This window comes from Leptonotus elevatus, chromosome 19 (assembly GCF_054856555.1).
Source record: "Leptonotus elevatus isolate MCC_2025b chromosome 19, RoL_Lele_1.0, whole genome shotgun sequence".
Lineage (NCBI taxonomy): Eukaryota > Metazoa > Chordata > Actinopteri > Syngnathiformes > Syngnathidae > Leptonotus > Leptonotus elevatus.
The window spans coordinates 7,598,373-7,625,060 of NC_141257.1; the positions used below are offsets into that span (position 1 = coordinate 7,598,373).

The 26,688-nt window shown below is 40.5% G+C and overlaps 2 protein-coding genes and 1 long non-coding RNA gene across 22 annotated transcripts; 1 reads left to right on the forward strand and 2 right to left on the reverse strand.

Annotated features, from left to right (window-relative positions):
• On the reverse strand, positions 1 to 8,479 carry LOC147157706 (uncharacterized). 16 transcript variants are annotated; one of them, XR_015091080.1, is made up of 11 exons: positions 8,143 to 8,251; positions 6,849 to 6,904; positions 4,237 to 5,726; positions 3,964 to 4,154; positions 3,446 to 3,883; positions 3,201 to 3,307; positions 1,673 to 1,762; positions 1,091 to 1,136; positions 678 to 770; positions 301 to 485; positions 1 to 209 (listed from the first exon to the last, which is right to left on the reverse strand). XR_015091080.1 is itself a non-coding variant. In XM_086062056.1 (10 exons), the coding sequence occupies exons 6-10, from the start codon at positions 3,296 to 3,298 to the stop codon at positions 372 to 374; spliced, it is 441 nt and encodes a 146-aa protein (XP_085918182.1). In that variant the 5' UTR covers positions 3,299 to 3,313; positions 3,445 to 3,883; positions 3,964 to 4,154; positions 4,237 to 5,726; positions 6,849 to 6,904; positions 8,143 to 8,248; the 3' UTR covers positions 1 to 371. The 16 variants fall into 16 exon arrangements, 3 of the variants coding, with proteins under 3 accessions (XP_085918182.1, XP_085918181.1, XP_085918180.1); XR_015091083.1 differs by lacking the exon at positions 8,143 to 8,251 and adding exons at positions 7,014 to 7,081; positions 7,151 to 8,092 and having other exon boundaries at positions 1 to 485; XR_015091087.1 differs by lacking the exon at positions 8,143 to 8,251 and adding exons at positions 7,014 to 7,081; positions 7,151 to 8,092 and having other exon boundaries at positions 1 to 485; positions 6,794 to 6,904.
• Positions 8,260 to 12,379, forward strand: LOC147157707 (uncharacterized). Its single transcript, XR_015091096.1, has 3 exons — positions 8,260 to 8,418; positions 9,142 to 9,247; positions 9,693 to 12,379. It is a non-coding gene; the product is annotated as an uncharacterized LOC147157707 (long non-coding RNA).
• On the reverse strand, positions 9,258 to 26,555 carry LOC147157708 (major histocompatibility complex class I-related protein 1-like). 5 transcript variants are annotated; one of them, XM_086062051.1, is made up of 10 exons: positions 25,328 to 26,555; positions 18,062 to 18,131; positions 13,025 to 15,240; positions 11,646 to 11,912; positions 11,252 to 11,530; positions 10,317 to 10,616; positions 10,127 to 10,234; positions 10,026 to 10,043; positions 9,809 to 9,933; positions 9,270 to 9,728 (listed from the first exon to the last, which is right to left on the reverse strand). In XM_086062051.1, exons 3-9 carry the CDS (start codon positions 13,086 to 13,088, stop codon positions 9,818 to 9,820), a joined length of 1,152 nt encoding a protein of 383 aa, XP_085918177.1. In that variant the 5' UTR covers positions 13,089 to 15,240; positions 18,062 to 18,131; positions 25,328 to 26,555; the 3' UTR covers positions 9,270 to 9,728; positions 9,809 to 9,817. The 5 variants fall into 5 exon arrangements, 1 of the variants encoding a protein (XP_085918177.1); XR_015091077.1 differs by having other exon boundaries at positions 9,258 to 9,728; positions 9,809 to 10,043; positions 14,549 to 15,240; XR_015091076.1 differs by having other exon boundaries at positions 9,258 to 9,728; positions 9,809 to 10,043; positions 14,476 to 15,240.
• Positions 26,556 to 26,688: the final 133 nt, after the last annotated feature.

The following is a 26,688-nucleotide window of genomic DNA, read 5'->3' on the forward strand; positions in this document are numbered from 1 at the left end:
TTGTATACATGAGTTACTTTTATTGTATTTCACAGATACATCACATGTGACACAAACAGGCAGAATTACTGACTGGGCCAACGCAACAAGATGGCCTCCATATGTCATGTGACCAATAACGTAGTACTACGGTGATAAGTAGTACTCAACTGCTGGTCACCATCTTGTTACCTTGCTGAAACAGAGTTGACCACATTCTCAGCTCTGGGCTAACTCAAAAAAACAAAAACATTGGGAGGAAAGCTATGTTAAAAATAAATGTTTTTACAGCAAATGGACATTACATGACTGAACTCTCACCTTTCAAGAGTCCCAACATTTTACCACCATGTGGGTGCCCAAAGGACTACTTGGCTTTCACCTCCCGTCACCTACTGCTTGCCTTTCAACACTTTACTAGTTGTTTTTTGGAGCTGGAGGGTGCTTGACTGGCGCGGTTGGTTGATTAGTTTGATGCTGGTAGCTTCTTGATTGACACATTTGCCCTGCAACACAGGAACAAAATGAAACACTACACAGTACGGTAAAACCTGTCCCCCATTTACTCCGCTCCATTCCCCGTGTGGCGACATGTGGAATAGGCATCGCTGGTAAGCAGGCCAGTCAGTCAGCAGTGCCTATTCCACCTGTCAACACTGGGAACGGAGCCAGGAGCAATAGAGGGAAAGAAGTGTTACCTGGTCTCGTCTCATCTGGGGTTCGTCATCCGCAACACAAAACGCACAGATTAGTTTGCTGCTGGTCACCACTTCTTCATCGACACATCTGCCCTGCAACACAGATCACAAGAACAAAATGAAACACTACATTATAGATTACAACCTCCTGTCCCCCATTTACTCATCAACTAGGCTAGGTAGCTTAGCAAGGCAAGCTCCATTCCCCGTGTGGCGACGGGTGGAATAGGCACCGCTGACTGACAGGCAAACAGGCCAGCCGCAAAAAAAGAGGCGCAACTGGCCTGCTTGCCAGCGATGCCTCTCCACCCGTCAACACGGGGAATGGAGTCAGGAGTAATGGAGGGAAAGAAGGAAGGTTTCGTTTGTCGTGTGAACTAGTGTCGGGGCTCATCATCCGCAACGTAAAATACCCCAATTTGTCTGGTGATGGTAGCTTCTTGATCTCGACCATTTGCCCTGCAAGACATCATGAAAACAAATTACAGTAGCAGTAACACAGATCACAGGAACAAAACCCTACACAGTAGGTTACAACCTCCTGTCCTCCATTAACTCCGCAACTAGGCTAACTGGCTTAGCTTAGCTTGCCTGGCTAAGCCAACTAGCTTAGCCAGGCAAGCTAAGCTAAGCCAAGCCAACTAGCTTAGCCAGGCAAGCTAAGCTAAGCCAAGCCAACTAGCTTAGCCAGGCAAGCTAAGCTAAGCCAAGCCAACTAGCTTAGCCAGGCAAGCTAAGCTAAGCCAAGCCAACTAGCTTAGCCAGGCAAGCTAAGCTAGGCTAGCTAGCTTAGCTCCATTCCCCATGTGGCGACGGGTGGAATAGGCACCGCTGACTGGCTGGCAAACAGGCCAGCCGCAAAAAAAAGAGGCGCGGCTGGCCAGCTTGCCAGCCAGCCAGCGGTGCCTATTCCACCCGTCAACACAGGGAATGGAGCCAGGAGCAATGCAAGGAAAAGGAAGGAAGCTTTCGTTTGTCGTGTGAACTAGTGTTACCCGGTCTCGTGTCTCATCTGGGGTTCGTCATCCGCAACGCAAAACAACGCCCACAGTTGGCTGCCGGTCGCTAGTTCTTGATGGACACATCTGCAACACAGATCACATCAACAAAAGCTCACTTTATGACACTGATGGCAAACTTTATTAGAGTGCCAAATGTTACACAATTCTACTTTTAAAAAGGCAATGTACAATATAACACGCTACACTCACAAGTAACTACAATCTAAGAAAAAAAACAATGACTGTGTTAAAGGAGTACATATTTGGAACAATTATTAAATTGACTAATAAAATGCTGCTATGCTTACGGTGTAACAAAAAAATATATATCTTTACCATTCCAAAAATATACAGCTGTGATTTAAATTATTCTAGCCCCTCTGCTTATAAGTATTTTAGCATGTTTGACTTTTTGTTTATAATCACATCACATAAGAACAAGTCAAATACACCAACGCTACTTAAATGACAAAAAAATAACATTGGGTTATTTATATATAAAAAGGAAATAATATAATAATAATAATAATATTATAATAATAATAATAATATAATAATAATAATAATAAAAAGGACACGACCAGGTCGTGTCCTTTTTATTATTTCCTCACCAACAAGTTATTCAACCCTTAGCCTATAATAAATCATGTTTAATATGCAATCACAGCACCTGTACGTGTCAACAGAACCTTGGCGGTCAAAAATTAAGCAAACGTTAAAGAAATGTGTTATTTGTCCTCCTTCCAAACCGTCAATGGTGCCTTTGCAAAATGGCGACGTCCAAGTCATGGTCACGCAAGTCAAGGTCATTTGCCTTCATAGGCAAAGATATGAACATAAAAAAAGATAGCCAAGAATCTTTTCTAGAGAGACAACTGGAGGCATCGTCGGCAAGTTGAAAAAAGGCGCACTGGAAAGAGAGGATGTCGTCGGTGATTGCTTTGATATCCCAAGCAAAAGATGGCAGAAAATCCCCGGATGACAGCTGAGCAACTGGGATACAATTTCACGGAGGGATTTACTCAACTTTCAACCCGGACCATAAAAAGGTGCCCAGTGTGAGCTCAAGCCTTCCACGCCAGCATCAGAGGCGCCCCCTACTGACTTCAAAGTACAAGACGAGTCCATTTACAGGCCACAAAAGGTCGCGGAATGTTCTCACGGGCCTGTGAAGAAAAGTGCACCTTTCCAACTATGAACCCAAGCGAGGCCACACCCACTGCGGCCGTTACAGGCGATCGCCAGCGTGTGCCGTCAAATCGATGAGGAGATGGCGGGTGTCAATTGGAGACAATTCCAAGCGTGCCCCCAAATCGCTCCGTTTGGTTGCAGACAAGTGCTGGAAGATTCGCAAGTGGCCATCTTCAGACTTCAATAAAGACAGTTGCCAAACAAGGCAAATGATGCGAAAAGATAAAGGTAAAGATGGTTGGGTGGGTAAAGATGGCTGTAAGAACCTTGTGTCAATCTATAGTTCACATCAGAGATATTTTATTCCCAAAGAGTCTTGTACTATACTCACCTAGTACAGATGTGGCTGAGGGATTGAATTATTTTGTCACAAAATATATACTTTTTTATAATAATAATATTGGAGGTTGAAGTCCAGTGCGGCTCCATGCTGGTGATCTCCGCCCATTTGAAGACGGCAACAGCAGGAAAAAAAAGAAAAGAAAAAAAAGACATCATCCATTTGAATGTGCACTCATTTCACACGCCTCACCAGTCAAAAAGCTTGTTCATTGGTGTGTCTACTTTGGAACTTACTTTTGTCCAGTCTTTCATCCCGTGCGGTCGCCATCTTGCCGCACATGCTGATGAAGCCACTCGTGACCCGCGCACACCTGTCTCCTAATGAGCTGCGGGCTAACAAGCAAAATAAATGTCCCCACATCCAATCCATCTTCACTTCTGTCCCCTTCTGTCAGTGGGGCTGAATTCTCCCCGAGACAGCCATCTTTATTACACAAACTATTAGTTCAACAACAAAAACCTTCACAGTTCAATTCCCAAGTAGAAAACCATCAGGTGTGTCATTTACGACAGCAAAAAAAAAATCGCAAAAACAAAATAAGTAACTAAATGCTGGCCACCATGACAAACGAACCAAAACAAAGAGCAAAGACGGCGTGCTAAACGAAGCAAAGTGAAGCGAATTGTGATGTGAGGTGCTCAAACCGCAACCGCTGTGGAGTCCCTCAAGTCCTGCAAGAGGCCAAATGTCATCATGAGAAAGGACAACAAACGCCAAAAACATTTACAGATTTACTCGTGCGCTCGCTCACCAACCCGACAGAAGGCCACGAGTGCGGCCACCATCTTGCCGTAAATGGTGAACACTGAACAATCCAATCAACGCGCACCTGCGCCTTTATAAGCTTCAGGCCTGACGTCATCCGCCATCTTCCGCTTTTGCACACTAGCGCCGCCTACTGGCCTGTCGTCAGGACTGCAAAAGGGTTGCTTTTCTCTTTTCCTGCCACAAAAATAAAAGTCAATCACAACCAAAGTTATTTTCTATTAAAAAAAATTATTAATTAAATTGTTAGGATCGTTACCAACAATGTCCTTTACGTGTGTAGTTAGCGGTTGGGGCATTTTTAGGCTGGAAAGACATGCCGGACAGTCTTCAGGCGCCGCACTGTCGCCATCTCCTGGTCAATGTGCGAAAATTGTGGCGATCCAAAACGAATACAACGTACACGAACACTCCGGGTGGCGAAATGGTCAGGCATGCCTCGTGATATGTTCTCTTTTCATTTAAAAGAAAATAAAACATTGACAATCAAACTGTTATTAGTTTTTCCGTTATATTAAAAATTCTGGCTGTATTTCAATTTCGGTGTTCCATACGTTTGGCCTTTTCATCACTTCGGTCGACATTCGTCTTGTCCCCGTCAGACAAGCTTTGTTCCTGTCTCATTTCTGTACTTGTTACCAATAAATACATAAATACAAACATAATCTGGCCTTCCGCTTTTTTCTTTCTTTATGAGTGGTTTGCATCTTGTGATATGTCATTTGTCACCTCTGCTGGTCGCAGGCAAAAAGTGCACGTTATTTTGCACGTTTGTCATTCATCGTCCTTTAATTGGTCCAATATTTACAAGGTCAAATGACAAGTGCAAGCAACAACATTGTCGCATTGTGATAAATTTACCAATTCACCGTGAAAGCAGTCCTGGAACAATCTACAATCACATTTTATTTGGACACTGCATCGATCAGTAGTTGTAATAATTAGCTACTAGCTAGTAGCACCGGTGCTAAGCGGCTCTCTAGTGCTACGCAAAAAGAAAAAGAAACAAATCATTGACAAATAAATGCTACTTATATTAAAACATTACATAAGCGTACTGCAAGGAAGCTATGCATAAAGTCTGTTTGAGTGGATGAGTTTATTTCTTGCGCCTCGCTATACATGGTTGCTTCTTGTTTCGTTTTTTAAACGTCTTACTATTAGTTAAGATTTCAAAGTAGGGTTTTACACTTTAGTTAGGGTTTTTAAGTAGGATTTCAAACTACAGTTATGTCTTCTTTAATATTAGGGTAAGTGTTTTCAATTAAGAATTTACGTAGGCTTAGGGTTTCTAATTTGTGTTTTAAACTGGGCTTAGAGTTATGATCTTAAAAGTAGCCTTAGGGTTTGAAAGTAGAGTTTTAAAATGGGGTACGATTTCAAACTATAATTAGGATTTCAAAATATGCTTTGTTTCAAAGTAGGGTTTCAAATGAGTGTTTTAAACTCGGTTTAGGGTTTTCAATTAGGATCTTAAAGTAGCCTCATGGTTTCAAAGTAGTATGTGAGTGTGCGCATTTGACATGACAAAGAATTGACGTGTGGTGCCGGTTCAGATCATCGAGAAGCTGATGGAGAGGAAGCGGGTCCGCAAAGTCTACCCGGGCCTTTCGTGCTTCGAGGACGGCGTCGGGCAGATTCCCATCCAGGAACGCTTGGCCCTTTCGTGGAACCTGTCAGGAAAACCGAGGCGCCGGGATACTGCCAAGTTATCCGCTTCCCCGTGGGTAAGTCAAATCCACATTTACACTAGCAACAGAAGTACATTTTGGAAATTAGCCATTTAAAAGAACAACACTGTGTGTAGTAAGGCTTTACAAAATTAAAGACAAAAACACACAAATCTTTTTTTATGCCAATGTATAGTAAAAAAAAAAAATGTTTATTTTTTTTATATGTAGCCATTCACTGTAAAAACAGGCTGCATAACAATGCACTGAGACAAACAAATAACGTGTCGGCATTTAAAAAACGTGAGTTTTTCTCCCCCTAAAATTATGTATAGTACGGTGTTTTTCTCTAAACATGTATTTAGGATTTTACAAATATGCTATATAATAATGCACTGGGGAAAAATTATGTATAGTCAGGCATGTAAAATAAAACTTTAATTATTTATTTTTTTACAAAAAATTATGTTTAAAAGTTTACAGTTTAAAAAATGTATTGAGGTATTTAAAAAACAATGTATAGTAATGTAAAACATATTTTCTTTTAGCAATGACTTAGTTTTTTGTTTTGTTTTTACAAAATGATAAAGGCTTTTTAAAAAATAGGTGTGTATGCATTTAAAAAATGATATCTACGAATCGAGAAACATTTTCAAAAATAATTACAGTAGGTTAAGACTTAAAAACTATGCGGTATTGTAATTTTCATTTCGACATGGAATTATGCAGTGTAAGGCTATTTCCATCAACTTGTGTAACGACTTTTTCAATATACTTGTAGCATCGTAAGGCATTTAAAAAACAGGACATTTGAAAGAAGAACATGCATATAGTACGGATTGTTTTGCAAAAACAACATGCATGCATTCTAGTTTTTAAAAACGTTTACAGGCTTTCAAATACCCGTTTACCCATTACGAGTCATTTTCTATGACACCAAAGCATTTTTGTGTTGTCGTGAAGAAACCAGATGCTTTTTTTCTCAATAACAAAAGATATCGATGGAATAACGGAGAGCAAATTCCATTCTAAACAGATTTACTCATTTTGTTTTTAAAAGCTACTCATCTTATCACAGACTCAATTTAAAAAAAATAAAAAGATGGTGTCATTTTAAAATGTTTTTAATTACGAATTAAAACAAACCTGAAAAATAAGGACAATATAATAAAGGGTTCCAAAGCCAACTGCATTTTGTTACCGTGTCTTTCAGCCCAGGCCATTGACACCATGTCCAGTCCAGCCCCGTTCTCGTCACTGGTGAGACACAAACACGTTAAAATGTGACATTGTGTTTTAATTTGTTTTAGCACACGGTGAAGATGACTAAAGAAGGGTGAGGACATGCCAGGTGACTTGCACTGACCATTCCTAATGTCCTGCTTTTTGTATGTGTGCAGGTAAAAACGGCATGTTGACTTGAACCAGAGCTGCCTGAGGAACAAGAAACGTGTACGAAGCTGGCTGATGGGTTTGAGCATGCTGCAAAGCAAAATGGCTGACCTTTGATAAACATATTTGAACATCTCTCTCTTTTTGTAGTTTTCCCCAAAGCTGCATTGAACCTTTTGTGCCGACGTGTTAATGTTTCTTCTGCTTTTGTTACCTAAATGCTGCCAAAGCATCTCTGGGCCCTGGAGAAGCTCAACCAACTAAAGTAGAAGCTGGACTGGTTCATTGCTTATCTCTTGTTTGTGTGTCGCTTCGTCCGCTGCCAAACTGCAAAGAAGTGTGTCTCCTCCTCCAGCACACAGCACATTTATTGAAAGTCAGTGAATACAAGAAAATCCCTCTCCCCTCCCTTCAGCAAGTTCCCATAGGTACAAATCAGATTAGACTTGAAGAGCAGCATATCAGCCTGTTCTTGGACTCTCTTCGACCGGACAGAGACTCGTACCAACTATACTCCCTTTAGATAACATAGAAAAGAAACCTGTTACCTTCCTCTTTCCCAGGCAAGAGAACAAAGGACTATAGATTGACTTAACATGTGAATTAACTGTTGTCTTATATTTGTATCTTTATAACTAATATCCAAAACGGTTAAAATATAAATCAAAACTGAAAAACAATGTTAATAATCTAACACTATCCACCATTTTGGTTGTTTACTTTTGCCTCGAACACTTTCAGGTCGGAACTGAAAAAACAAGTCGGATCAAATATAACCATCCTCGAATGCAGCATCAGGAATACTGACTCATTAGAACTTTTTCAAATGCTTGAATCCTGCTGTTATTTTTTTGTATTTATTATTGTTTTTATCTCACTTTCTCGTTTTTCACAAGTAGACTAATAAACACATTTTACATTGGACAATAGTATCGCGTCTCGTTAGTTGACCTAACCGAGTCAGCCGAGGACACGCTAAATACGAGACGATGGTTCTTTTTAAACAAAAATATACTTTTAGAGGACCATGCAGTAAAAACGTGGACAGTTGAGCACGAGTTACCTTTTAAACAATAGCAACATTTTAAACAATCCAAAATTACCTACTAACGTGACTTGGAGGCAACCGTGTGTTCAAAACAAAACAAAAAACGCCATGAAGCCAAACAATTTCTCCTTTCCTTTTCCGGTCGGTGTTTAACTTCCGGGTCGCAGCTGAGTCCAGAGCTAACGAGCAAAATTAATAATGGACAAATCAACTTTCGATTAACAAACACTACTGGACAGGGCAAGATGAACTGATGGAAACGTGTGCCGACGCACACGTTTTATTGGGACTAAACGACAATGTGCCGCAGTGTATTGTATTTCATAACAATGTACGAATCAACATTTTATGCGTCTTAAATGTATTCTGGCCACGGGGGTTAATAAGCTTCGGCTTCATCCCGTCAGCCCTTTTTCTTTTCGGATGTAACGAATATATGTTGCGTTGAAACTGTCACAATGATATGTCCGAAAGGAAAAATGAATGAATAAAAACAAGAGTAGGAACAGGAGGCTGTCAACCATGATTATGAATCTCTGCTCAAGATTGATGTTGACGGTTGTCAGATGACTATTTCTCTTTTACTTAGAGCTGAGAGAAGGTTGGGAGAGTGAGTCTACAGCAGCCCCCCTGCATGTATATAGATATGAACAATTATCTGATTCACAAGGACGAGCAAAACCTGCTAACAAGACTTGCTAATGACAACAAAGAAGATTTATGCGTCTCCTCTTAACGCGCTCTAATTTTGCAGCTTTGAAAATATGGGAATTTGAGACTGTCAATTAATTGCTGAAGGATATGCGGTTTGTGTCAAATCTGTTGGCCCTCTGTGTAGACGCAAAAGTAACTGAAAAATAAGTGGGTATAAGCCGTAGTTTACACGCACACTTGTCGCGTTATAAGCTGCAAGCCTGACGTCACTCTACCAATAAAATTCTTCCACTTGTTGCACACAAGCGCCACCCTCTGGTCTGTCATCAGGACTGCAAAAGTCAAAGTCCTAAACCAAAGTTATTTTGTTTTTTACTATGTATTTTTCTTTCATTAACAGGATTGTTCCCAACAATTTCCTACATGTGTGTAGTGAGCGGTTGTGGCATTTGGGCTGGAAATGCATTCCAGATCGTCTTCAGGCGCCACACTTTCGCCATCTCCTGGTCAGTATATGAAATGCTGTCGCTCAGTAGTTCTGAAAATGTGTTACTACTAGTACCGCAACACTAGTGGCATGCGGGCTCTCTTGTGCTACACAAAATAATCATTCACAGAGAAATACAAATAATATTGAAAAACATGCAATAAATTTACTACAAGGAAACGTGTTGCTATGCATACAGTCGGAGAGGATGAGTTTATGTGCAATTGCTTTTAATGAATATTTTTTACTCGACTGCTTGATACCAAGAAAGAGGAAATCCTTTTCACCATGTGACTGATTATTTGATACACCTCAAACGGACACAAAGTTGTCGACAGAAAGAAGGAAGCAACCTAATGAACGCAAAAAAATCTCCTCTAATACACCAAACCATGTAAAAAACGTTGAGTGTCTTAACAGAATCATCAGAATTGAACAATTCTCTCTCTGTTTTCAAATCCAAGCACTTGGACGGAGACGTCTCTGTCGTGTCCCCACACCTGCACGAAGACGAGAACAGCAAATGGTGGACATGAATCCAGAGTCCAAGAACACGTGGAGTCCGCGTCAGCTCACTCACCGTGTGACGTCACGAGGAACTGGTCCCGGAATGGGCCTCGGGAACCGACTCGGAAGCAGTTTCGTCATCAGGCTCGGAAACGGACTTTAAGGCCGGCTCGGAATCGAGCTCGGAAGCGTCAGAACCTGCGGGACGCAAAGATAGCGAGAGATGTGGAGCGTTTTTTCGCAAAGGTGGACATCGGACCCGGACAGGACTGCGAAGACGTTTGACTTACAAGCTGGAGCGTAGTCGGCTGCAAGGAAGAAAAGAGGAAGAAAGTTGCGACTTGTGATCCCGAAAGTTGCCGGCAGGCAGGCCAACATTTGCGTCCCTCACCTGGTGGGCTTTTGTAGCGCCTGACGAGGAGCACGAGCAGCGGCGCCAGCAGAGCGAGGAGCGCCAAGGGGACAACAACGGCCAGCGTCACCTTAGTGGCGTCTTCCTCTTGACCAGACGAGAGAAGGAAGACGTGTGAATGACACGCAAGGATCGTGTGCGTGCGTGCGTGCGTGCGTGCGAGCGTCACCGTGGTTACTCAGGATGCTTCTTCTGTCCAGCTTGGTGACCATGTCGTCCTCGACGCCGGCCAGCTGGAAGACGCATTCGTAGCGGCCCTCCGCGTCGGCCGGCAGCTCCGCTTTCAGGTGGGCCGACGTCTGGAAGGTTCCGTCGTGGTTGGGGAGGAGCTCTCCCATCTCCACGTCCTCGTGGAGCTCCTCGCCGTCCTTCCTCCAAAACAGGGCGGACGCCGCCGGGTAGAAACCGCTGGCGTGGCACGTGATCGGCGACGAAGGCGTCTTCTGCAGCAGCGACACCACCGGCAGCTCTGCCGGGCAAGGGATGGAGAAAATGTGTGAGAGGAACAAAGAAGGAAAGAATGAAAGGTGGGAAGAAAGTGGCAGATGGAGTGGATGTGTGAGAGGAGAAAAGATGCATAAGAATAACAGATGGAGAAAATTGTGGGAGAATGACAGACAGAGGAGAAAAGATGGAGTGTCCAATTAGAAAGAGGGAGAGAAACTCAGAGAGTTAAGAGAGAACATGTGAGAGGAAGGAATGCAGCCATTGTATCTGAGAGGACAAACATTTAGAAAGTAGAAAATATGGATAGAATGTGCAAAAATACTAAATTTATGGATAATGTGTGTGTGTGAGAGAAATATGAATTTGTAAGAGGAGAAATATGGAGAATTTGTGTGAGGGTATACAAATGGCCAAAACAATTCATAGTTCATAATATGTGAGATGACCTACATTTTTTAGAAAATGTGTGGTGAATAGATGGAAAGCACGTGTGAAAATAAGGAAAGTTATAGAGAATGTGTGAGATGATTAAAGATGAAAAAAGTAAGAGGAAAAACAGAACATGCAAGGTGAGGAAAATGGAGAATGTGTGAGAGGGGCAAGGCGAGAGTGCATGTTGCCATGTCAGCCATGCTCCTCCAGGGGGCGTGCTGGTACCTGTTCTCATCAGGAAGTCCCTCCCATAGCTCACAAACTTCTTCAAGAAAGAAGGACAAATCTTAGTCAAGTAATGCTTCTTGACTTGATTCATGTCGTCGTCTTGGTCCAACTTCTGTTTGGTGACGACAGCTTGCGGCTTAACTGCGATCCATCTCAGTGCCGACACGTCAAACGAGATGAAGTCTTCGCCGTTGTAACTGTAGCGTTCCCAACCGTCAACCTCGTCAGTCTCGTCGTCCCATTCGCAGCCAGACGTCATCTGGAACATGTGAACACCTGACACGCACACAAACACACAAACACACAAAGCAACATCCGACTTGAGTACGTGTGTGTGTGTGAATAGTTACAGCAAAAAGTATTCACACATGAAATTTTGTTGTAAACAAACCTCCAGTTTGGTTGAAGCGCGCTTTAGCAATTTCAATGTTGATTTTGTTGACCTGCTCACTACCAATATTGATCTGTGTCTGTGTCTCCCAGTAGTGCGGATCGTCGTCGTTGATTTTGTTCATCCAGTCCTGTTTGGCTTTTGTTTTCCTGCTCTTGCTGTCGTAACGAACAATCTGAACGCCGTCAACATAACCAACACTCAAGAACGATGCCAAGTTTGGAATGTGAGAGGACGCAGTGTGGAAATATTTGAGCGTGTGAAGCACTGAAAGAGAAAACAAAAACATTTGTTTGTTTTACATCCAAAAATCTTATACTATTTGAAATGATTCTGCCTAAAACAGAAACTATGACAGCTTTTTTGAGGAAACAATCGTTTTTATTGTTATTAAAACATAGATTTGTCTTTTGCATTCATTTAAATAATTGATTTAAGCTCATTCTTACACACAAACACTTCCTTAATACGTTTTCTTATTAATCCTTTATTACACAGACTTTGCTATATTGCATATTTAAATTGATTTCTGGAGATTAATTCACTTGATTAAACATTCCAACACAACCATTACAAGTTCTGAAGGAATTTGAGCAGACAGTCATGAAATTCTTCAGTGAGAAAATCGGTGATGGCAGTTTGTTCATTTGACTACAAATGTGTTTTTCTTTTATTTCAATTAGGATGTTGATGTGCTTAGCAGGCTTTGTGGCACACTGCTAAGCAAGTCACAGTTCAACAGTCCAAATCATGAATATAAAGATTTTTCTGTAACAAATTACAATATTTTTTTTGTCTTGTTTTTCTTACTAAGATGTGGAAAAAGTCATTTTTCCATTAAACGTATATTTTTAATTTGCTTATACAACACTATATTTTTTTTTTTTGTTCATTCTAAATATTTTTTCGTTCATACTATCTTTTTTTCATTTATTATACAGTATTTAAGTTAAGTATATTTAAGAGGAGATTAATTCTGTTGATGAAAAATTCCAATACAACCCTTACAAGTTTGGAATGTGAGTGAATTAATCGGTCAAAGCGAAAACAAAAACATTTTGTTTGCTTGCTGTCCACAAATCTTGTCCATATTTGAAATTATATACATATACATATATAAATCATTGTTAAATAAATAAATAAATCTACGAGACATTTACGACACTAAATATATTTAGTTTTTTTGCGTTCATTTAAATTAAGAGAATGATTTTTAAAGTTAATTCATGATGAAATTCACGTTTGCTATTTATCTCCTTTACAGTATACTTCATCAATAGATGACATATTTTGGATATTTCAGTTGATTATTTGCAGTTCAAGTGTCGCTTCCTTCAACTAAGACGTGAACAATTGGGAGAGTCAACTTGTGCACTTACCAGGCGTCACGCTGTGAATTTGCACAACCACCACAAACAATCCCAACAAGTTCATCTTCCACATCTTTTGCTCCTTTCGGTCCCGCGTCAAAGCAAACCAGAAGACGCTGCTCTAATACGGTGAAGGCAACAAGGAAGCGGCTATATTTCGATTTCGGGGAAGTCACGTGACTACAGACCGGGTGACGTCAGGCCAAGAAACACAACATACTGTACAAAAGCATTTCACTTTGGACAGGAATAATAAAATAAATAAACGTTCAAGATGTGTTGACGCAAAAGTAATACAACTTCGCAAATTTTCATTTCATGTGGTCAAGCTGAGCTTTGAAGAATAAACTGTTTATCGGACGCGTCGGAACGCTTGAAACCAAAAGTGGTAAAGTTCAAGTTTTGCTGGCGTGGGACGCAAAATTCCTTGACGTCACGCCAGCAAGAACAACAGCTCGGATTCGCATTCAAGGTGTGCAAATGCTGACTTTCAGCAACTACATCGGGGCGGGGTTACAACTTAAATGCTAGCGGGGGACACATTTTTCATCAGTGATACTGGGGGGGGGCACGCACAAGAAACACGCACTTCCTATATACCAGACGTGTATTTTTAAACAACAAATGCTATTTAAAATGTGGACAAAATACGTCCTCTTCATATATTAATTTTTTTGACTAATACATAAAAGATCCACTAATCATAACCCAACAACAAAGAGTTTGAAGCAAACTCAATCTAGTAAAGGGCAGAATAGCAGCCCAAGAGCCGGTGGCCCGACAAAACTGTGTACCCGGGCCGTCGGAGTAGCATACCTGCACTTCAGCGCAATAGGAAATGACGGATGGCTGAGGCTTACAGATAGAGGCGGTGGCTGCAATTTATTCACAAATGTCGATTTATTAAATGTCGTCCTTTGTTTTTGATTCATTGTAAGGAAATTGAAGAGTTTGGAAGGACTTTGAGGAGGGTGAGGACGAAGCAAGCCTTGTGTATTTAATAACTCCAAAAGTTTACTGTCCGATTAGACCTTTTGTTTGTTTTTGGTTTTGTTTTGTTCTGTTTTGAGTGTTTTCTTTTTCTTGTTTGACAGCACCGTTTATGTGCTCAGTTTGAATTGGATGTTGAAGTGTGAATTAATAAAGAAAGCAAAAACAAACAAACATGGTCATTCATTTAACAATATATGACCTTTTGCACCGACGTCACGTGATCACGTGACTGCTCTTGAAGGACGGACGGAAGGAAACGACTGTTAAACGGAAGTGGACGTGACCCGGAACGACTTTGTGATTTAGCGGCTGTTACTTTACTAATTAAAAGTTATTATTACTTCAAGCCACAGAATATACTACTTCAACCGAAGTTTGCCTTTTTTCAAGTGGCACATTTAGTCGGGACTTATAAATCGCGATATTTACTTAATTTGGAGATCGCTAGTTTGAAAACCGCCCATTACCTTTTGTCGCCTGCTGTTTTTACCAAATTCATCAAATCGCCGACTTTGCCGGAATTCACAGCGCACGACCTACATGATGTAGTCAATGCAGTATCTCCTCCTTACACCGGGGCTGATTTCAAAGCTTGTCGCTGGCGCTCTCTGGACCACTTTTTTTTTTTTGTTGTTGACATGTTAATAAACTGAAGTCGCTGGACTGGTTCATTGCTCATCTCCTGTTTGTGTGTCGGTTCGTCCGCTGCCAAACTGCAAAGAAGTGGAAGGTCACTTCAATGTTTTCTTCAAGGTCATCTTCCCGTGAATGCAGCTGCGTCATCACCGACAGTCCCAGAAACGTCGCAGGTCCTCTTCTGCACTGGTGGGTTTCATCTTCTGTCAAATTTGCTGCATTAAAGAAGAAAACAAACACTTGACGTCTTTTTTGTTGAGTCCACTTGACCAGGCAGTGACTTTTGTCCAACACTTGTGTTCTTGTTGCTGCATTGATGCCATCAGCTTGAAGTTGACGGTAAGCTTTGACTGTTGTCGACTCGGCGAGCGTCTCCTCGATGTCTTCCAATGTTTTTCTGCTGCAGGCGCCTAGGAACGTGGCGGGCTTCCTGGCGTTGCGGCCGTGTGAGCGATTGGCCCAAATCCCACAAGAGTCGTCGGATCGCCTTCTGTGCAGGTGGCATTCATCATATTTCAAAAAACGTTGACTTGACTCACTGATGTCGTTTTTGTCTTAGGGCCGCACGATCTGCTCCCGCTGGCTCGCAACTTCACCTGGTGACCACAAGGAGGCAGCAATCAAGTCATACAACCTCAAGTTGTTGTTGTTTTTTTAAGTTTGTGTTGTTAAAAAATTAAAAAACAAAAAACATTCTAAAATGTTTTCATTTTGTCATTTCAACATGTTGTACTCTGCAAAAAAACAAAAAATTGAAACATTTCAACTTTTCTGAAATCTTCTTGTAACATTACAAAACCTGCTAAATTAAAATTGACAGAATTATAACTTACATTACAACATTAACTCTTTGACTGCCAGACGTTTTCAGAAAAGGGATGCCGTCAGTGCCAGCCGATTTAAGCATTTTGACTGATCTTTCAAGGTCCACAGAAAATGTTCTGTTTGGACTATGGAAACACACGTACTACCAAATGAAAGACTGGACTTTCATCAAAGTTTGTTTCTACCTTATTCCGTTCTTTAGTAATCAACAATAGAAAATGGTTAGTTTCACCCGATTTCGCTTGTTTTGGACTCAAATACGGAGAAATCATTCTAGTGAATTTTACACTTCTTTTTGTCCATGAATGATGCCACAAACACCTAAATAGTGCTTTACTTCTATAAAACACTACCACCAAGAATGAAAAAGTGTTTTTTGATAGCAAAATACGTTTATTTACATTCAACAGTGTAACAATTTGACAACAATTTGGCAAACTATTTACAAATGTGTGCAACTGTGGTGCTATTTACAAATATGTGGATGTTTCAACGAGTATTTCTTTTTGTTTTTTCTCTCCTGCGTGCAAGGAGACGCAACCGCATTTGCACAACAGATTGCCTCTTCGCGTGCAAAAGCTCCACTTTCTTGCAGGCCGTTTTTTCCGGGGAATAGCAAGTATATACTGCAGTGTGTGTTGCCATCAAGTCTAATATCAGGATCATGCTACGGTTACGTTACGGTGGTGTTACGTCTCGCTTCCTCATGTCCTTCAGTTGCTAAACCGGGTTGTAAGAGATGTTCTGATCCATTTTATCCACTCCATTCATGGTGGCATCGTAGTCCAGAACCAGTGTCTTCTCCGTGATCAGACTGTACCCGCTCCTCCGATGAATATGCATTGGACTCGGGGTACTCTTCATTGTCCGACAAAATGTCCGCATGTGCAGCTCCGGCGTTAGCAGAGCTAGCCGGTGATGCTTTATGACGTGAGAATAAAGGCCGCGTCCAACTGTGGCGTCCAACTGTGGCGTCAACCTCGGGATTCACCATCATCATCATCATCAATCTGCATTGGTCGATGCCAACTCTCCATCGCCGGATCGAATGTCCGATTGTGTAGAAGTACCCGGTCGGTTATTGTGCGCGTTTTCCGGCCTTAGCAGCGCTAGCCGCGCTTAGCCGGCGAGGCTTACTACGTGATCATAACGGTCGCGTCAAGGCTTCCAACTTTGGCGTCAAGCTCGGAGTCATCATCATCGTCGACATCAATGCGCTTTTTAGTATTGATCGATGCTTTCCGTCTTTGAAAAAAATGCTCAAGCGTGAGCTGCTTGCAACCGGTTGCTTGGTCAGCCATTGTGGCTTCATCAGCCATTGTCTCCTCAACACTCTAGCTCCGCCTCACGTCTTCTACTGACGCCCACGGTGGGCGGCCCATCCAACCTTGTGCAAAGAGAGTCATCGCTGCCATCTAGGGGCCAAAACGAGTCCTTATACTAACCAGATCTGCCTGATACTTTCAGCACAGCTGCCCAAGGCTTTCCTCCACCCGTTTCCAAAAAAAACAAAAACAAAAAACATAGTGAACGTCTTTTAACGTCCTCGGCGCCCTTCCGTAGGTTTATGCTAAACGTTTTATAACGTTTATGGCGGTCAAAGAGTTAAAAAACATGGTGGGCACGGATATGCAAATTATTGAGCAGCAAGCCATCTGATTGATGGGTTCTGTCATAAGTGCCAGAATCTGATTGGGTGGCTCTAAATGGGCGTGGTTATGCAAATTTGATTGCATGCAGCCAGCTGATTGGTCAATTTGGAGAGGGTGTGGCCAGTTTTGCAAATTCTTACTTTTTTTGGGGGGGGGGCTATGCCCATTAATTTGCATGTTGAAGCTTCATAGTAGCAAAAAAGCATTTTTGGGCCCTTGAATGGATTGCAAGTGGATTGTTCAGGTTGTTCTTGAAGATGTTTTGGCCCCTGGTCCGAGCAGACTTCCTCGATTCATGCTGAAAATCCCGCCATCTGGCCTTGAGAATGAAGCGAGAAAGCCAGCTCGGACGCGAGACCAAACGTCTTCAAGAACAATCCACGTGCAATCCATTCGAGGTCCTGAAAATACAAGCACAGGGCAGATGGAAATCAAACACGGAGACACTCATTCCACTTGAACAATATATTTGACTTCAGACAAGCACTTCTTTGGACACAGCAATAATTTCATGTTGGACTCAAGTTACAAAGACTGGTTGACAGGCTGTACATGGAAGCAGCAGCACACGGCACCATGTTGTGTGTGCGTGTGTGTGATGTCACATGAGCACAAGCGAGCCATCATCTCCAAAAGTCAACAAACACACTAACAGAAAAGAACATCATTCAATGCTTCTGGACATTTGTTTGAATAGCATTATTTGAAAAAGTGGGCAAAAATAACATCCATTGATTGATTGCAAAAGACCTTCGTGTTATTTTGCCAAACATTTACAATCATTTAGCCACAACAATGTCATCCTTAACCATTGAATGTTGTTCTGGTGTGTGTCTAAGTACATCAAGCGCAAGTCAGTGCACTGACAAATGGCAAAGTGGCATCAGACACACCTCAAGCACACAGCATGGCATCCTCGGTGTAAAAAATGTACCCGCACCTGTTGAAAAGCAGCTTTCCAATTGCATGCTGGTAGCACAGACCCATCCATGTCCCAAACGGCCTCGATCCTGTCAAGAAAACAGAAACGGAAGCGGTGAGTAATGCTCATTTGCATATCGTATGTGACAATTTGCATAAAATACTAGGCTTTCATACAATTGAAATTCTCTGAAATATGCGCGTCACTACTTGATAAATGTCATATTATTGAAGTTTTGACCACAGGCTGCCTGTGTGATACATGCAATGAGCAAGCGGGTCAGCGCAGTCCAACCTAAGCCACTCCCCCATCCGCTCAATCCGCTCTGCTGACTCCACCCAACACCCGCACAAGACCGCGCCTTCGCCAATCGCTGCTGGCCCGCCCTCTGGAACTTATGCTGCATTCGAGGATGCTCGGAGGTCGTTAACCCACCGACGCACTACATTGTGACGTCACTCTACAAAAGCGACCCCTTTGGAAAACACAATTTACTCGAGGTTAAAACTCTTTCTTCATTTATAAATATTCGACATAACTCCACGTAAAACAACGTCTCCCTGCATGAAATTATATGGTTAACTACTGAACTGTATGAAATGCTTATGATATAAGATACAAACAATAAATTAAGCAAAATTGCAAGAAGGCAAGTTTGCTGGAAGTCAGAGTTTTGAGAACCAAAATAAAAAGACAAATGTATCACTATCCACCATTTTGGTTGTTTACTTTTGCCTCGAACACTTTCAGGTCGGAACTGAAAAAACAAGGCGGATCTGATGAGTTATTAACATTGTTTTTCAGTTTTAATTTATATTTTAGCCGTTTTGGATTTAGTTATAGCAGTATGGCCCAATGAATAGAATTGTATTATCTGTCTCACTCTCAGAAAAAGGGCAACGGGTTTGTACATTCATTCGCTATCTCTAATGGGAGGGCCGGTCTCTGCCGGTCGGAAGAGGGGAGTCACAGGCTTATTATTATTGCTTTTCTCTAATCTGATTTATACCCATGGGAACAGATTCTCTTGTATTCACTGAGTGGTAAACAAATGTACTGTGGGCTGATGGGAGGAGACTTTTCGTATTCTCCCACTTTTGAATAAGTATTGATGCCCCACGTTGGACGAGACAGACAATCTGACCAGAACACGGCTTCAGTGTCGTCAGCCTTTTGTCATCAGAAGCTTCTGATAATTATTTACCTTTGCAAAGGGACTTCTTCACCAGGATCTCACCATTCAGTTAATTGAACACGCAAAGAGTACAATACTTAATATTGTCTACTCTAACAAATGGTGTCCCCGACGCTGAATTATAACGAATGGTCTCCTCCGCTGTATTCTAACGGATGGTGGTATTTTGACGTGGAGCAAGATGCGGCGTTCACGGACGGGCGGAACTTCTAGGCCTAAATAAATAAAGTACGGTAAGTGGAGACTTTTATCCACGTAGAGAGGTTCTGTCTGTTTGGGTCCGCTGCAACTGGTTTTTCGTCTTCCAAATTGTCTAAATTTTAAATGAGATCTGTGTGAACAAGTTATAGTTTGATGTCGTTAGAGAGTTGATAATTCCGACGATATTGAACTAAACACGTCGTGGGGTGGTGCATTTAGAAGTGACGTGAATGCAGACTCAAAGAGATGAAGCTTTTTTGTACAGGAAGAAATAGCGGTTATTTTTTTGATTTGTTTTGTTTTTCGTCAACGCTATGAAGAATCCTTAGACCATAATATATATTGAATAAAAGGGTTTGCCGGATGACGTAAAAAGTCTTTCTTTTTACTAGGGATCGCGAAGATTATGGTATGCGCTTCTGTTTTTTAAGCAGTTTTGGCCGAATTGGAGGACGAGTATCATAATTGTTCATGGCTCTTGGTGTGAAAGTTCTCGTAACACGTAATATAGTTTTTGAGAAGAAAAAAAAGCGCCTGTTTGAAATTGAACAGTATTGAGGGGTCCAGGTTGATTACAGTAATAATTGGATTTATGTTACTGTATTTGCAATCGAGAGATTACGTGTCTTTTATTTGATTTTTTGGCGTTTCTACAAATTGTAGTTTTGGGGTCAGGATTACCGTATGAATTCCTTTTGTTCTACGGTGGATTCGATAGCGCGTGATAATTAGTTTGAAAATAAGCGCCTTGCAAAAATTTTGCAATATAGGGAGAACAGTTTAGCTCAGCGGGATTGGATAACCGCTGTGTATAAACGAGAGGTCACGTGATTCTTATGTGTGTCTGTTGTGTGGCCATATGTGTTAACCTATTGTACTATTATATTAAAAGTGAGACGTCACTGTATTGAAACCGAAAGTAAAAAATAGCCTACAGACAAAATGGAGGCGATTTCGACCCGGATACAGAATGGTTTGTCCTGAATGCGCTTCCGGTTTATAGACGTGTGAGTCGCAGCCATGTGGAGAAAATACAAAAAAGCGTCGATAAAAAATGAACAAATAAACTATGGATCGATTGTATGAAAAGCTTTCGCTGGACAAAATGGTACGTCAGACTTTTGTATTTTCTTTGTTGGTAATGATGTAGTGGCTGAATTTGATGCTAAAATGACTCCAGCATTTGTGGAGCAGTTTACGGGTGATTTGTTCGAAGTTAACCCGTTTACTGAAATCACCGTACAAAACTGCGGTTTAGATGCTATAAGATTTGTAGACAACGAATTGATAGAATAACACCGTTTATTATTTTATAATGACTAAAGAGTGTGTGCGTATGCATTTGAGTGTGTGACCTAGCTTTTAAAAGGTGGGGGTTTGTGAGTGAGAAATGTGCATATGGGGATTTATTTATTTTTTTTTCAATATTTTAACTAAGTTTGGTGTTGTTTTTGTGTGAGATGAGACTGTTGTGATAGTGGCGTTTGTTTTATTAATGGGAATGTGATAAAATAGGTTTTGCGATGTATAATGTTAAGATTACTCCCCCCCCCCCGTTTCTAGGTTAGAAAAAAAGGAGGGGGCTGTGCGTTAGAGCATAATGTGTCCTCGTAATGGGACTTTTTCTTTGTCAAAATGGTAAGAGAGGAATGATAAACAATATAAAATAAGTAATAGTATTTGAAAGATATTGTTGAGTTTTTGTAGAAGAATATTAAATTAGTGTTTTATTTTTTTTTTTTTTTTTTTTTTAGTGACTGAGCCAATAGTCTTTACACTTTAATGATTGATGAAGATGGTTAATTTGTTAACTTTCGGGACAAATGAATAAAGAATAATGATAAAATAATGGCATTTTGTTTGAGCTATGTTGAGTTGATATAATTATGCCTACATCTGTACAGCTGTGGCTGGAAGTAAGATAGTTGAATAAGGAGTTATGAATGTTTTTGAAATTGACATAATGATAATGATTTTTAATATTTGTTTTTTCTCTGAGTGTGTCATTTCAGAAACTGATGTTTGAGTTCCAAGGCAGATGAGGGTTTGATGGCCTTCACTGATTACAAACTGCGAACGGGATGCGCCCCAGCTGCTGATACGTTGTATTTGCAAGTATTGCTAGTAGCTATTTGGAAGGGGTATTGAAAAAAAAAAAAAAAAAAAAAAAAAAGAGGCTGTGTTTTTTTACGAAACATTTTTGAGAAAGCAGGAAGTGAACTGTCTTGCTATGATCCCATATCCTCAGTCTGGCATTTTTAATGCATTGTATCAATGAGTGTGCATTTTTTGGTCAGGTGAGCTCTCAGAAAGACTGTGTGTCATCGGATCCACATTGCAGACTGCGTCTGAATGGATGTGGCAGAGATCAAAGGTCAAAAGCCCAGAGCAACAGTCTTCTCCTCCTGTGCCTAAAAAACATGATGTTCAACTTCCACAATGCCCAGTGACTGTGTACAAGCCTCATTACAGATGTCTCCTCTCATCGAACTTTGTCTGACACAGCCCCGCCATGAACATTGACAACAGCTGCCGTCCTGCCTTCTGCTGGGGGACTGGACTAAGAAAGCTGGTGGTCTCACTTGGATGCGACCCTTCGATCAGTAAAATGCTGCACGGTGTATGCAGGGCATTTTTAATGTGTTGGGTGGGGAACTGTGATCTATAGCAAGATATTTCAGGAAATTGAAAACGACATATGTAAATTTGAAATGAGGGAGAAAATTTATTTCAATCTATAGCCTACTAAATTTTTGCCTATATTTTTGGGAGAATCAGTTTCTGAATTGGTACAATGGGAATTTTATTAATATGATATGATACGATATATTTTTATTTTCCCCGTGAGGAACTTTTTTGGACTTCGTCCAGCTGCAGCTATAGTATAAAATAAATTATAGAATAACATGAGTGGTAACAAGTAAAAGACTAACTAAGAGTTTGATGGCTAAGTTTGATTTTTTTTTTTTTTTTTTTTTACAGCACTGTGATTTATAAATCCCAGAAATATTTTGTGTGCTGTGTTTTTTATGAGCCCCGCTAATATGTAAAAGATTAGCAGTTTGAAGATAATTTTTAGTTTGATTAAATCAAGGAAATGGTAGATATTTGTAAATTTTGTGTAATTTTATCCTCAGCCCCACTAATCTGTAAAAGAGGTGAGGTTGATTAGCAGTTTAAATAATTTTTAGTTTGCTTGACTCTAGGAGAATTAGAATAATATGGTTAATTTTAGATATTATTTTTTTAATTTTTTTTCACAGTATTGTGATTTATGAATCCCAGAGATATTTTTTGTGCTATGTTTTTTTATGAGCCCCACTAATATGTAAAAGAGGTGAAGTTGATTAGTAGTTTGAGAATAATTTTTAGTTTGATTAAATCTAGGAAATGGTAGATATTTGTAAGTTTTGTGTAATTAGTATCCTGAATTAGATTAATATGGTTACCTCTATTTTTTATGGCCCCAAAGTCATCATATATTAGTGTCTTAAATTGTATCTGCTTGTGCTCATCTTTGTGTTTTGTAGCTCTTTTGTTTACCTCATAGCCTGATTTAGAGGGTTGTGTTATTTATGACGTCTTTTGAGTTATGAGGTCTCTATTTTATCCTCCTTTATCTTGACGTGTTAGAAAAAAATCTGTGGATGTTTGTCAAATGAGGGAGTTTATGTTTAAGAAATTAACCAATGTAGACGAATTAGAAAATTAAAAACAAACTTAAAAACAAAATTAAAAAGGTTGTGGGGTATCGGCCTACACTCCAATTGACAGGATGAGTTTGAATGGGATAATTCACAGTTTGAGTTTGAAGAAATCTACAGGGAACAAAACAAGAGCGGAAGAAAGGTAAGCTTGCAGCGGGAAAAAGGACAATAATGCATATTCGCCGAATGAAGGTAATTATATTATATTATATCTTTTATCTCAGGATCACATTTGAAAAATGTAATGTTTGGAGCCCAGTGTTTGCAAAAGAGTATAGATAATATGAATATATGTGAGCTTTTTCCAGGATCATCAGGATTCGGCCGGTCATGGGATTCTGGGAAGAGAATATATGATATAAAAGGCAAAGTTATGCAAATTTAGAACAAATTTAGTCGTGGTAAAAAAAAAAAAAAATATTACCTATTATTGAACAAAACCTATTTAAAAAATAAATATTTATAAGCTCTGTCTTATATTAATGAATGAGCGAATGTCATTCAACTCAATCAAAGGCTGGGCTCTATTTTAATGTCACAAAAATAGATATTTTCCTGTTCCAACAGCACAGGACCTATGGATCTTAACCAAATAACATTTACTAATCCCAATTAACAAAACTATCAGGGTTTTTCCTCCAAATAAAATTTATGTGAGTTTATGAGAAACTAAAAATGAAAAGTTTCTGCACTCAGAAGAACGGCCCCAGGGGGTTGGTGAGGAAATCTTGTGCAGTTCTCTGCACAGAAAGAAGGATGGAGAAATTCCACATCTGGTCTATAAGGCTTCCGGAGACGTGCCAGGCTCGGCTATCTCATCAACTGATGATCATCAATCTTATCACCTCCGACCTGGGAGCCACGTCAGCTGACCCAGTGTTCGTTCTGGAGCGGCCGTTTCGACATCATTCAACATCGTTTTGACATCATTCAACGGATCAAGTCAAGTGCCTTTTCTTGGGCAATCATTCCACGAAGAGTCACATTTTCGGGCAGAATAATCCCGGTGACAAATCGAAGAATTTGGGTAGTCTACCCCAGATTCTTAAAGAAGAGAAAAACTATTGCGTCACTTTTTTCATTCAACAAAGAACTTCATCACGAGATGGCTTCAAAGAACACATATTCGTCTGCCGATATATTGCGACACATTTTAATGAACAACATTTTATGTTAAGCCTCACATATGCTATGCTTATTCCACTAAAAATCTTTTAAATGTATCAAATTGTTTTTTAATGTCATATGATTGCTAAACTACCTCCTTTTCTGCTAAAGGGATGTTTTAAGGATAATTATTTTTACCACACAACCATTGAAAAAAATGTTTTAATGTGTTGAGCTCTCAAGAGTTCAAATGAGGGAATGATGAGTTATTAACATTGTTTTTCAGTTTTAATTTATATTTTAGCCGTTTTGGATTTAGTTATAGCAGTATGGCCCAATGAATAGAATTGTATTATCTGTCTCACTCTCAGAAAAAGGGCAACGGGTTTGTACATTCATTCGCTATCTCTAATGGGAGGGCCGGTCTCTGCCGGTCGGAAGAGGGGAGCCACAGGCTTATTATTATTGCTTTTCTCTAATCTGATTTATACCCATGGGAACAGATTCTCTTGTATTCACTGAGTGGTAAACAAATGCACTGTGGGCTGATGGGAGGAGACTTTTCGTATTCTCCCACTTTTGAATAAGTATTGATGCCCCACGTTGGACGAGACAGACAATCTGACCAGAACACGGCTTCAGTGTCGTCAGCCTTTTGTCATCAGAAGCTTCTGATAATTATTTACCTTTGCAAAGGGACTTCTTCACCAGGATCTCACCATTCAGTTAATTGAACACGCAAAGAGTACAATACTTAATATTGTCTACTCTAACAGATCAATTATAACCATCCTCGAATGCAGCATCAGGAATACTGACTCATTAGAACTTTTTCAAATGCTTGAATCCTGCTGTTATTTTTTTGTATTTATTATTGTTTTTATCTCACTTTCTCGTTTTTGACAAGTAGACTAATAAACACATTTTACAATGGACAATAGTATAGCGTCTCGTTAGTTGACCTAACCGAGTCAGCAGAGGACACGCTAAATACGAGACGATGGTTCTTTTTAAACAAAAATATACTTTTAGAGGACCATGCAGTAAAAACGCGGACAGTTGAGCACGAGTTACCTTTTCACAACACGTCGCCACTTTTCTTCAGGTGACGTGCAGGTAGACGGGCAGCAGCCGACGTAGAGACAACATTCCTTTAGTGTGGACGCCTCTGTGCATGTAAACAATCCAAAATTACCTACTAACGTGACTTGGAGGCGACCGTGTAATCAAAACAAAACAAAAAACGCCATGAAGCCAAACAATTTCTCCTTTCCTTTTCCGGTCGGTGTTTAACTTCCGGGTCGCAGCTGAGTCCAGAGCTAACGAGCAAAAATAATAATAATAATAATGGACAAATCAACTTTCGATTAACAAACACTACTGGACAGGGCAAGATGAACTGATGGAAACGTGTGCCGACGCACACGTTTTATTGGGACTAAACGACAATGTGCCGCAGTGTATTGTATTTCATAACAATGTACGAATCAACATTTTATGCGTCTTAAATGTATTCTGGCCACGGGGGTTAATAAGCTTCGGCTTCATCCCGTCAGCCCTTTCTTTTCGGATGTAACGAATATATGTTGCGTTGAAACTGTCACAATGATATGTCCGAAAGGAAAAATGAATGAATAAAAACAAAACAAGAGTAGGAACAGGAGGCTGTCAACCATGATTATGAATCTCTGCTCAAGATTGATGTTGACGGTTGTCAGATGACCATTTCTCTTTTACTTAGAGCCGAGAGAAGGTTGGGAGAGTGAGTCTACAGCAGCCCCCCTGCATGTATATAGATATGAACAATTATCTGATTCACAAGGACGAGCAAAACCTGCTAACAAGACTTGCTAATGACAACAAAGAAGATTTATGCGTCTCCTCTTAACGCGCTCTAATTTTGCAGCTTTGAAAATATGGGAATTTGAGACTGTCAATTGCTGCACTGCTAATGTGAAGAAGGATATGCGGTTTGTGTCAAATCTGTTGGCCCTCTGTGTAGACGCAAAAGTAACGGAAAAAGAAGTGGGTATAAGCCGTAGTTTACACGCACACTTGTCGCGTTATAAGCTGCAAGCCTGACGTCACTCTACCAATCAAATTCTTCCACTTGTTGCACACAAGCGCCACCCTCTGGTCTGTCATCAGGACTGCAAAAGTCAAAGTCAGTCCGAAACCAAAGTTATTTTGTTTTTTACTATGTATTTTTCTTTCATTAACAGGATTGTTCCCAACAATTTCCTACACGTGTGTAGTGAGCGGTTGTGGCATTTGGGCTGGAAATGCATTCCAGATCGTCTTCAGGCGCCACACTTTCGCCATCTCCTGGTCAGTATACGAAATGCTGTCGCTCAGTAGTTCTGAAAATGTGTTACTACTAGTACCGCAACACTAGTGGCATGCGGGCTCTCTTGTGCTACACAAAATAATCATTC

What these genes read in the sequence shown, in the direction of transcription:
- LOC147157706 (XM_086062054.1), bottom strand. Translation starts at nt 2,488, where the DNA reads ATGACCTTGACTTGCGTGACCATGACTTGGACGTCGCCATTTTGCAAA. An exon ending in CAGATGAGACACGAGACCGG is followed by an intron (nt 1,137 to 1,672) that starts GTAACACTAGTT and finishes GATGTCTTGCAG; the next exon opens with GGCAAATGGTCGAGATCAAG. An exon ending in CCATCACCAGACAAATTGGG is followed by an intron (nt 771 to 1,090) that starts GTATTTTACGTT and finishes TCTGTGTTGCAG; the next exon opens with GGCAGATGTGTCGATGAAGA.
- LOC147157708 (XM_086062051.1), bottom strand. Translation starts at nt 13,088, where the DNA reads ATGTGGAAGATGAACTTGTTGGGATTGTTTGTGGTGGTTGTGCAAATT. An exon ending in AATTCACAGCGTGACGCCTG is followed by an intron (nt 11,913 to 13,024) that starts GTAAGTGCACAA and finishes TTTCTCTTTCAG; the next exon opens with TGCTTCACACGCTCAAATAT. An exon ending in GGACTTCCTGATGAGAACAG is followed by an intron (nt 10,617 to 11,251) that starts GTACCAGCACGC and finishes CTTGCCCGGCAG; the next exon opens with AGCTGCCGGTGGTGTCGCTG.